The following is an 11,452-nucleotide window of genomic DNA, read 5'->3' as shown; positions in this document are numbered from 1 at the left end:
TTATCCCACAGTAATGATAAGGTGGCCCTGACTGCAAGATGTTTGTGGGTTTGAAATTGAAAACACTGGATGCCGACTTGGGCAGCACGGTGGTGCAGTGGTCAGCACTGTCACTTCACAGCAAGAAGGTTGCGGGTTCATGCCCCAGTTTAGGTATGGGATATTTCTGTGTGAGGTTTGCATGTCCTTCCTGTGTCTGCGTGGGTTCTCTCCGGGTACTCTGGTTTCCTCCCATAGTCCAAAGACATGCAGATGCAGACTTAGCTAATGGGATACTTTAAATTGACTGTAGGTATGAATGGTTGTCTGTCTATATATGTTGGCCCTGTAATGGACTGGCAACCTGTCCAGGGTGTACCCCACCTCTCACCGGAAAGCCACTGGGATAGGCTCCCCCCCGTGACCCTTAATAGGATAAGCAGAAGAAAATGGATGGATGGATGGATGGGTGGGTGCAGACTCATTGATTTGATTCTCAAAATGTTTTCTTCTAAGTTTGGACAATGCAAACTCATTTTCTTGTGAATTATGTCTTGCATTTGTGCTCTGCATTGAAACAAATAATCTTTTTGTTGAAAGATTTATTTTTTTTTGCATTTTTAATGCTTTATTAGATTGTATAATGTGTAAAATAAAAGAAATGACAGGAAAGTGGGAGGGAGAGGGGGTATGACATGCAGAATAGGACCCAGGCAGGCATTAATCCCTGTTTCTCTGTGCGGCTGTGGCCTAAGTGGTATGCACTTAAGTATTGCACCACTGAGGTGCCCCAACAAAGAATCTTTCAAAGTAATGATCATCTGGTTCCCCCATGTGTCCTTCTCCAGCCTCTCCTTTTTAGCAGTTGAATATCTAATCATTTGTTCTATGCATGTGACTTTAAAAGCTTCCCATATTATTTTTATTGGACTTGTTGAAATCATGTTTAACTTGAAGCACTCCTTTATTTTGATTCTCACAACCATCTGGATGGTAATAATTCTTGAATATGAAACATAGAGCAAAAGGTGTATGCTTGCAGATCCTTATTAGTACATCTCCAAAAATCTTTCATGTGTTTCTGAACACAAAAAGCTGTAGCAAGTGCACCATCTATTGGCAGATGCCATTTGGACTGAAAAACACTGGGTTGAGCTGTCTAACTTAATCTCTAACAACTAATATCAGAATACCGAGAACATACAAAACTCAGTTTTGTTAAAAATTTTGCAGAAGCCAGTCCAGTATTAGGACTGCAGATACTATCAAATTCTGTTTTCCTAGTCCTGAGAAGGCCTGATACAGTTATGTATCTCCCTTCCTTATCAGGTAGTACTTACAGTAGTTGTAATGAGATGGTTTTAGACATCAAGATACAAACACAGCGAACAATGTTCACAAACCGTCATCTAATATGATATACACATTCTATGATTTAATCCTTGTAATAGGTAGAACCATCCATCCATCCACCCATTTCCTTCCGCTTATTCCTATGAAGGGGGGCTGGAGCCTATCCCAGCGGCTACGGGTGAGAGACGGGGTACACCCTGGACAGGTTGCCAGTCCAGGGCTAACACATATAGACAAACGACCATTCACACTCCTATTTATACCTACGGTCAATTTAGAGTGTCCAATTAGCCTAGTCCCCCATTGCATTTCTTTGAACGGTGGGAAAAAGCCAGGGTACCCAGAGAGAACCCACACAGGAACGGTTAGAACATGCAAACTCCACACAGAAAGATAACCTGCCCGAGCCGGGACTCGAACCCGGAACCTTCTTGCTGTAAGGCGACAGCGCTAACCACTGCACCACTGTGCCCCCTGTACAAAAACAACTACATTTTCTCAATTTGTCACATTCATATTTGCACACTCATTTGTGGATATTTTGACTGTGAAGTAATGTATTACAAAAGGTCCACGGAAACAGTAAAATAAAATAAAAACTTCAATTTCAAAAAAGTTTTTATCGCTGCTTGGTGGTTTTTTATGAATTTTTTTAAAAAAAGGCAAATGGGAGATGGAAACCCTGTTTTTAAAATAAGCACTTAAGTAGATTGATCTGACCACCTGTTTCAGCTACTGATGTCTTCTTGTACTCCTGTAGATTGTACTCTGATACAATTTTATCTATCTCATTTTCCGATGAAAGTACACATCTACTTAGATAATTTGATGGAAATGCCTGTAATTTGTTTTGCTTTTCCTGCATATTTCTAAAGTTCACCTAAAATTTGCTTGACAATAAAGTGGAAGTACAACTCTCTGCAAGCTGGTGTTTTTGGTGTTTTCAAGCAGAAACGATCCTGATAGAGTCATGTCCCATCCAAGCTGTCTGACTCTATCAGTTAAACTTTCATTAATGCCATGTCAGTAGTATAACTTTGGACCTCCAGTGCTGGAGCAAGTGAGAAGCTGAAGCTCAGATGCGCAAAATTGAGCTCTATCTGTACAAAGATTTAAAAACAGATGGTGTCATTTACACTATCAAATTATCGCACAGCTCCTTTTTTGTAGCCCGTTGAGGGTGGGAATACCGCATCTGCCACCCTGTCTTTAAAAACGAGCAAAGATGGAACAGAGAGAGAAAAAGTCACCACATCAAATCGAGTTGTGTGTATGAGAGCGGACTAGAACTACTTACACACACACACACACACACACACTGCTGTGTTTCTGTCACACCTGTGATAGCGGAACACTATAAGGCTCTCTAAAATCCCATGCTCAGGCTCTACTCCACTGTTTTTTATTTTTTGGTTCTGTGCAAACCAGCAAAGCATCATAATGTATGGTGGTGGTGTTCCAGCTCTATGCCATGGTCTCAGAAAAATGGTTCCAATTCCACAAATGCAGTCATGGGTTTTTAATTTCAAGATTATTGCTCTTCTGCCTCTGAGAAATATCTGTGTGAGAGAAAGTCAATCTCTCTCGCTACTGTCAGTGGGGTGGTCTTCTCTGATGGTTGCCTGTGGTCTCATCCTTGAGTGGGGAGGGAACAGGGAACAAGAAGCATGCCTGTCCATTTCTTCTTTCTTCCCTTTTCTGTGACTGTATATGTATGTACAGTATGTGTCTCCAGAAAACAATTGGATAAGCAGCATCCTGACCTCGCAGACGGACCCCTACTACCTGTTGTTCTCTCGATACCTCCAGAGCTTATCGCACCTGTCGCCCTCCTATGAGGCACCCGTCAAAGCCGACCTCAAACGGTTCTCATTCCTGAAAAAACTCAGTAGGTCCAAGGTCATAGCACTAAAGGGAGCTGGCTCCTTGCCCTGCATGATGAAAAGAGTTTGGCTTCCTAATGGGACTCACTGATTGGCTTTGACCTGCCTGAGCCGGGAATATGATTTCCCTGCCACTGAGAGTACTTATGGCAACTTTTGCAGCTGCCCACTGAGTAAACATCTCAGTGGATGAATAAGAATCAGAAGTCGTGAAATCAGCTTAATTATCTCCAAAAAGGCCACAAGGTGATGAAAACAGGGGCGTGAACTTTGGGAGAAGTATAACAAATATCCTTCATTTGGAATTACATTTATAATATTATATATTATAATATGAACCTGAGAGTTACCATTCTCCATATTCACAGGGCCTCTTGTACAATGGCAAGAACAATGGCTTTATTTAAGTAGAATGGTTTAAATTTGAATGATATACAGGAAGTGTTGGGTTGGTCGTAGTACTGTGATTTTAACAAGTTAACATTGCTGACAGAACAATCTCACTTAAGCTAATTTGAAATTCTCCAAATCATTCTCAGTTCTGTTAATTCCTCATTCAACTTGACTTTATAAACAGTTTTGTGCGTATGAATGTTGAATCTGTTGACCAGGGACAGGGCTCTTGGACTAGAAGCAACCTGGTTTCAATTTGCAGTAGTAGCCAATAACATTTTAGCTGACCATCTGCTAGTTTCTGACAAGTATTCAGCCGATAGGTTTATAGATAATCATATTTTATATATGAAATCCAGTCATATCTCAAGTCAGACAGGAGTTCTGAGACTGTGACAGAACCATCTCTTGAAGTGATTCAGTCATTGTCTGATGCTGGAAATAAATAGAATAATTTCTACTAACTACTTAAAAACTATCATTTGAATGCCAATAAATGATGATCAGTTTCTTTTACAAAGACAAAGGGCAGCTAAACAATAACTGAATAACAGGGATGTATTTGCTTCTGTGGCTCCATTTCTCTGGTGAATTTCCTCAAGACGACCTATAATGTGGCTCGATAGTGTGTATGGCCTCCACATGCCTGTGTGCACTCCCTAAAATGTTTGTGCATGCTTGTGATGAGATGCCAGATGATCTTCTGGGGGATCTGCTCCAGTTCTTGATAAGGGCATCAGTCAACTCCTGTCTGTTGTGATGTGGCGGCAGTGATGCAATTTTCTATAATGTCCCATAGGTGCTATTCTGTACCTCTGGGTAGCACGCAGAGGTCTGTCTGGCCCTTCAATGTTGGACATTTGGACGTTGACATCCCTCATAGTTTCTGTTTCTGACAGTTTAGGCAGAAACATTAACGAGTACCCTGCTGGAGGTCATTTTGAAGAGCTTTGGCAGGGCTCCTCCTGTTCCTCCTTATACAAAGGAGCAGGTAGTGATCCTGCAAACCAAAAGTTGCAATCCTATGGCTCTGTGATGATTTTATGTTCCCTTTATTGTTTTAAGCATATATAGTTGATGCTACAGTAAATTTTGCTCCCGTGATTAAAATAGTTATGCCTTTCGTGTAAATATGTTAAACTTTTTGACCTGTATCTTTTTCACAGTCAAGCTAAACATTTTGGATAAACAAATATTTATTTTCCTCCCTTCTTGCAGGTGTCCACTGGTCATCATGAATGTGACCTTCAGCTCTGGTCCTATCCACGTCCTCACCCAAAATTCTCCTGGTTTAATTGACCAGACAGATTCTGCTTTCATACCTGAACCTGCTTCCTTTGGTACTGCCTATAAAACTGAGTGGATCTGTTTTAAAACAGAGGGTTGCAGCCTGCCAATAGACTGGTGCTGTATATGTTGTTACCGTATTGTGTTTATGCCTTAGTAGCATAACAAAGAATTTATGTTTAACCAATCCTTTTTGAAAATTTTCATTGAAAATCTTTAAACTTTTCTGAACCGATGCTACCTTCAAATGAGATGGTTCAGGAAGAAGTTTGATGGCATCTCATCAGACAGAACATAAAGGTTTTGTGTCCAGTGGTCCTTGATGCCTTGCTGTTTTGATGCTTTGTAAGACACTTATCATTTTATCAATTCTGAACACACCTAGAGTTTCCCTGTAAGCAATTAATATGGAAAAAAATGAAGACAGAAATTTCTTTTCAGGAGTGCATAAATTATGTTCTTGCTTATTACAAATACATTGTTGTTGTATTCAAATAAGCTGAAATTGACATCTAGAAGTAAATATTCATATGAACGAAAATAGAAAAAAAATCAATCAAATTTACAATTAATAAAACAAGAAGTTTATAAATTGAAATGATTATAGAATAAAATTTAAAAAAAAACTTTAATTATTCACTGTTCATAGTTCGACCCAATGGTTGCAGAGATAATATACTGCTTTACATATCTGCTGATAAAATTTGTAAACTTTTAGTGAAAATTTGTATGACAAAATACAGATACAAAGAAAATTCTGTGGGGCCTTATTTATTATTTGTACAGATTTGGTTTTGGCTGTTTTTTTGTTTTACATTACTAGAGTATTGGCCATAAAATTTCTGTTCATGGTAATATGTGGTGCAAGTTTGGCTTTTAAAGCACATTTCCCTCTATTTTAGGTGGCTCTTACAAGGAGTTGACAGTATTGTCTGACAGGGCAGGTGGGTGGAATGTAAGTCATGTCTCATGGCATGGAGGAAACTTCACAGAATCACCATCTAATGGGACAATAATGCAGGAGTTTGACCCATTAGGAGGACATATGGTGTGGCAGGTAACAATTACTGTAAAATATCCCAACATTTAAATTCATTGTCATCGTCTTGTGACTATGCATGTGCACACATTGTTTATACTGTAGGTTTGGTACTGTTTTGATAGGAAGAAACAGTAAGAGGACTCCATATGTTTTATGACCTTACTGCACTGGTTCAGAAGAAATTAATTCTTCAATTATGACAAACATGCTGCTGCATTCTTCATATAGCTTCCCCAAAATATTGGGATTGTTAGGCTCATTTATGATAACTTGTGTTTTATGTTCCAAGATATTACCTCAGTTCTGAGTAATTCATGTCCATTCATGCCAGTTCATCTACCCTTTAGAAGATGTGAGTTTTTAGAATCAAATACGATGGTCAATAGTGTCTGCTTTCAGTATGTCAATTAAAAAAATACTACATAAAACTACAGCTAGTTCAGGACAATGAACATTTTCATTTTTTAATGCAGATCCTTGAAGTTGTTGTACATAAATTGTCTTTTGAAATGGCCACTGTTTAGAATTTACGAATGGCTCTTTTCTAAGCTTATCTCCTTATCTACGCTACAGTTCAACTGAGTCAAGAATTTAGAGGTCTGCAATGCATATTTGTATGACTGGACATACAGATATGTAACTGGCCAATTTACAATTTCACAAAACATCTCTGTATTTTACCAAACAACTGGTATCCATCCATAAACACAACTGCAATGTAATTTGGCTAATCTCATAATTCTGCTGTTATCCCAACACTATTAACTCTAATCACATGTTTCAGAAATCAGATCTAATTGTGTTTAAAGTCACCATTTCAAAGCCAAGATGATTTTGTAAATTACAAAGCACTTAACCAACATCTGTGTGTTCTTTTTCTTCTCCCCTCTTCATCTTCAGGTCATTATAATTGTATTCCTCACTGGATCACTTTCACTTGTTACTATCATTGGCAACATCCTAGTGTTGGTGTCATTCAAGCTCAATAAGGCACTGAAGACAGTGAACAACTACTACCTGCTTAGTTTGGCATTTGCTGATCTGACAATTGGCACACTGTCTATGAACTTGTATACCACCTACATCATAATGGATCAATGGGCTCTGGGGCCAGTCATCTGTGATTTATGGCTTGCAATAGACTACGTAGCCAGTAATGCTTCAGTTATGAACCTGCTCGTCATTAGCTTTGACAGGTAACACAACATGATTATTTTTATTTTTTTATTTTTAATGTTGAGTGTGTTTTAGTTTAGGGCACTGGACCAGCCTTATAGTCATAGGACCACAGAAAAATACTGTCTATAGGCTACCCTTATATATAAGCATATTTAAAACCTGTTGGGTTGAATTTGAAAATTTTAAGATCTGATGACTCCTAGAATTCCATGTACAGTTTGTAACTTTTCCTTTTATGTCCACTTAGGTATTTCTCTGTGACCAGACCTTTGACCTACCGTGCAAAACGTACAACCAAGCGGGCTATGACTATGATTGGTTTAGCCTGGTCCATCTCTTTCGTTCTCTGGGCCCCAGCAATCCTGTTCTGGCAATATATTGTGGGTGAACGGACAGTCCAGGCTAATGAGTGCTACATCCAGTTTCTGTCTGAGCCCATCATTACATTCTGTACTGCTATTGCTGCATTCTACTTGCCAGTGACTATAATGGCAATTTTGTTCTGGAAGATTTATCAAGAAACTGAGAAACGTGCTAAAGATGTACAGGTTCTCAAGGGATCTGGGTTAGAAAATAGCCAGGGTCAGATTCGAGGAAGTAGCAGTGGAAAAGATGGTGGAGAAGATCTGGCTATCAGCCAAAAGGATTCATTAGTCGTGACATACCAGATGACCTCCCAAATCTCTAACAGTTATGAACTTAATCAGCTAGCTTTGGAGAAAAATATACCAAGAAGAATGCAAAGCAGAGGGAGATGTAGGGCATTTCCTTTCTATTTTTCATCACTGCTGCCAGGTTGCCACATGTCAAAGAGGTCTTTTAATTCCAAAATTACTATGACAATGGATGAGACTGAGCAGAGCAGTTGTGACAGTATTAATAATATTGAGGTTGGTGCCTGTGGAAACCATTCTGGTTTGGCAGAAGAAGATGATGGTGCAGACCTATCAAGGCTCCCAACAGGTTGGATTTGAACCGAATAAGTAATTTTGTTTGCATGAAATAAGGGGAGTAACAGTAACATATCTGATCTATCTATCTATCTATCTATCTATCTATCTAGATGGTATGAAGTGTAAAAAAATGAAGAAAAACAAGGACAAACAGCCATCACCATCCCAAGACAGTCAAATAGGGTCAAAATCCAAGTATGTTTGTTCTGCTGCCCCATCACCTGCTGCTGTCACCATAAAAGATGCAGCCATGGCAAAACACTTTGCTTCTAAAGTGAAGACAGAGATCAACAAGCGCAAGAATGAAAAAAAAGCGAATGAGAAGAAAGCAGCACGGACACTGAGTGCCATCCTGTTTGCCTTCATTACAACTTGGTTACCTTACAATATCATGGTGTTAGTGAACACTTTCTGTCAGGACTGTATCCCTGAGTCCCTCTGGGCACTGGGCTACTGGCTGTGTTATGTAAACAGCACAGTCAACCCCATGTGCTATGCCCTGTGCAACAAGACCTTCAGAACAACTTTCAGGGATATATTGATGTGTCAGTGGAATCAAAGGAAGAGCAAGCCATATATTCATCAGAGGAAGACTGTGGCTTTCTGGAGGAAAGACCAGATGTAGAATATAGTGGGGAAATTTTTCTGATCATTATCAAGAATTTAAATGCATCTACAAACCTCATCTATTGAGGAAGAGATGCTGAAATGAATTTTGCTGAGAAGGTCATTGCAGCGTCATTGTAGACTCACAAGATGGTTGTTTAATACTGAACTTAGCTGCTATCTTGAAAGCCATGGGCCATGTTTGAAACAACTCCCAATGACAATACCTAATAATCTCTTGATCCCTCTGGAGCAAATATTTACACTAACCACTATTTTGTTTTATATGATTATTGTTCATAAATACTCCTCTGGATTTCCATAATGTTTTCAACATTGTTCATTTTAATCCCAAAAAAACCCAGCTTGTCTTTCAGGCTAAAATATACATGTGTACGCAACAATTATCGATTGGACACCTTCACATAAATTTTCCTGCATTTCTATTTTGGATAATCCCATCAGTTCGCTATCCACTGAAGCACTGCCTTCAGAGAAAATTTGTCAGTTGCAAGAAAAAAATCACAATCCAAGTAAAATGGTTGATGTGAAATTTAACCATTACAAAATGGCAGGATTTAATCCTTTGAATGTAGTGCCGCCGTGGTTTGTAACAGTGCCCAACTCTCAGAATTGATGATATATGCCCCCAATACTGAGGGGACACAAAAATGTTTAGTATTTTATTTCTTCAAACATTTTGTATTCTGGTGTGGCATTCAATATTGAAGGCTTGAGGAGGCAAGAAAGCGAGCAGAAGTGAGTAAAAGCAGAAGAACACAGACATTTTAAAATGACATCATAGCTACGGGGTATCATGCATGACTGTCCATACTCAGATGATGACTTTGACATTTAATAGAAGAAACAAAGTCAACACAACACAATATTTCAACAACCCAATCCTATATGAATGTCTGTATATTAAAAAAAAACATGAACAGAACATGTATCATGTTACATGTTACATCTAGTTATTGCAATGTGAAAGACCCATGAAAGCCTGTTAAATAACCCTATTACAATAATGTGAACAAAATTGGCCAATCATGAGCTGCCAGTGAAGGGAAGATGGTTCTTAAGAAATGTTTCCATCAGTAAAATAGTCAGATATTCTGTTGTGAATTCATGGTAGCATTTTTTTTTAAATAATGTTACAATTTGTTGTGTCACTGTAGGCTATAATAATTCTCTCTTTCAATAGACTCCCACTGATCAAATGCTCCTTTATTTTAGCAGTATGCCTTAAAAGGGTTAGACTGTATGTTTATTCTTTTTTTTTTTGCATTTTATACATGAAGCTGAGCACATTTTATTTATATGTAATAGGCTCTGTACAGTGCATTTTGAATGTATTACTTATTTGTCCTGTGAAGAATCCAAGTATATAATAAGAGCACTGTAAATTTAAGCACATGATTAATTCACTACATGGGCTATATGTTGTGCATACTTTGTTCTATTAGACTATTGTAAGTGTATGTTAAATGGAAATTTAGATTTAAGATTTAAATATATGTCCATGAAAAGTACAATTTATGCTACATTATATAGTAAATATATTTCAATTGAATGATTAACTCTACAACAAATAAAAACAATTAAAATAATGAATGTATTTACAGTATATCCATTTAAAATAATGACATTTTAGCACAGTGAGAAATTAGTCATTTAAATGTGAGCATTGAATGCAGTTTATTACAGGAAAGCTAGTGTAATAGCACCATCAAGTGCCTTCAAGTAGAAATTGTTGCAAAACACACTAAACAATGCCATGCATTTCTGGGTCAAAGTTTTGAGCCATTTTTACATTTTACCATACCTAGTATAATGAAAGATGTAATTTCGATAAGAAGTGTGCTCTCTTGAATCTAATTACACCAACCATCTGCAGATCACTGTAGCAAGGTATTAGGGGTGTAATGAGACATCATTATTTGGATTTTGTTCAATTAAAAAATTGTTTTTCCTGATAGAAAACCAGACAGGGTGTGGTCTTCACAGGAAAGGTATTTCTTTGTTTTCTTATTTAAATTATTTTTTTCCTGCCTCTCTTTATTTCCTCAGTTTGCCGATAAATATGAACACCATTTCTCCTTTTCAATGAAAACTTGTTACCGTGTTAACTTTTTTGCTTTTCTTTCAAAGAAGAGCAAAAATATGACTAAAAGTAACACTTTCTTTGGTAAATGAAATGAATGACAAACTGAATGAACACATTTCTATTTTATTTAATTCTCAATAGTACATTCATTTGTGGAATCATAAAATTTTCCAAGTTGTTGTCTATTTGGTCTGTACCACTACATGCTTCACTCTATGGTTGAGCTAAAGATTTTGTGGGTTTACATCTGACAGAATGATCTAATGCCTCCCAGGAGACTCATTTGCTCATTTGTCCAGAACAGAGGGTTTAGGGGTTGCAGCGTTCGGCCAGCCCAAAGCTTCATGGCAATGTCAGTAATATTAAATTTTTGCTATTCCAAAAACTGCTGTTTTTTGTGTCAAGTCTTTCATTGTTTGGAAGATAAATGTGTTAATGGTAAAGAATTGTGTTGTGGAAATTTAAAACATAAATTTACTGTGCATCACCATGACTGAGATGGCTGTGAAAATTAATACTGTTTCACCGCACATGATGTTGTCTGTGCCATAGTATTAAGTCTAAACATAGACACTTCAAGAGAAACAGGAACATGGCTGTTCAAGACCTCTTCACAGTGATGATATGTTTATAGACAATCTCATTTCAAAGTTTGTTGGAAGTATCCAAA

General features: G+C 37.8%; 1 protein-coding gene across 1 annotated transcript; it reads left to right on the top strand.

Annotated features, from left to right (window-relative positions):
• The first annotated feature begins 4,812 nt into the window (after nucleotides 1–4,812).
• chrm3b (cholinergic receptor, muscarinic 3b) lies at nucleotides 4,813–10,724 on the top strand. Its single transcript, XM_086196032.1, has 6 exons — nucleotides 4,813–4,864; nucleotides 4,916–4,948; nucleotides 5,798–5,952; nucleotides 6,838–7,133; nucleotides 7,364–8,079; nucleotides 8,180–10,724. Exons 1-6 carry the CDS (start codon nucleotides 4,843–4,845, stop codon nucleotides 8,692–8,694), a joined length of 1,737 nt encoding a protein of 578 aa, XP_086052158.1. The 5' UTR covers nucleotides 4,813–4,842; the 3' UTR covers nucleotides 8,695–10,724.
• Nucleotides 10,725–11,452: the final 728 nt, after the last annotated feature.

The sequence above is a fragment of the Aulostomus chinensis genome, chromosome 23, assembly GCF_037954235.1.
Source record: "Aulostomus chinensis isolate RoL2024-O1b breed Wild chromosome 23, RoL_Achi_v1.0, whole genome shotgun sequence".
NCBI lineage: Eukaryota > Metazoa > Chordata > Actinopteri > Syngnathiformes > Aulostomidae > Aulostomus > Aulostomus chinensis.
The sequence above is the reverse complement of the archived record's forward strand: the minus strand, read 5'-3'. Positions and strand labels throughout refer to the sequence as shown.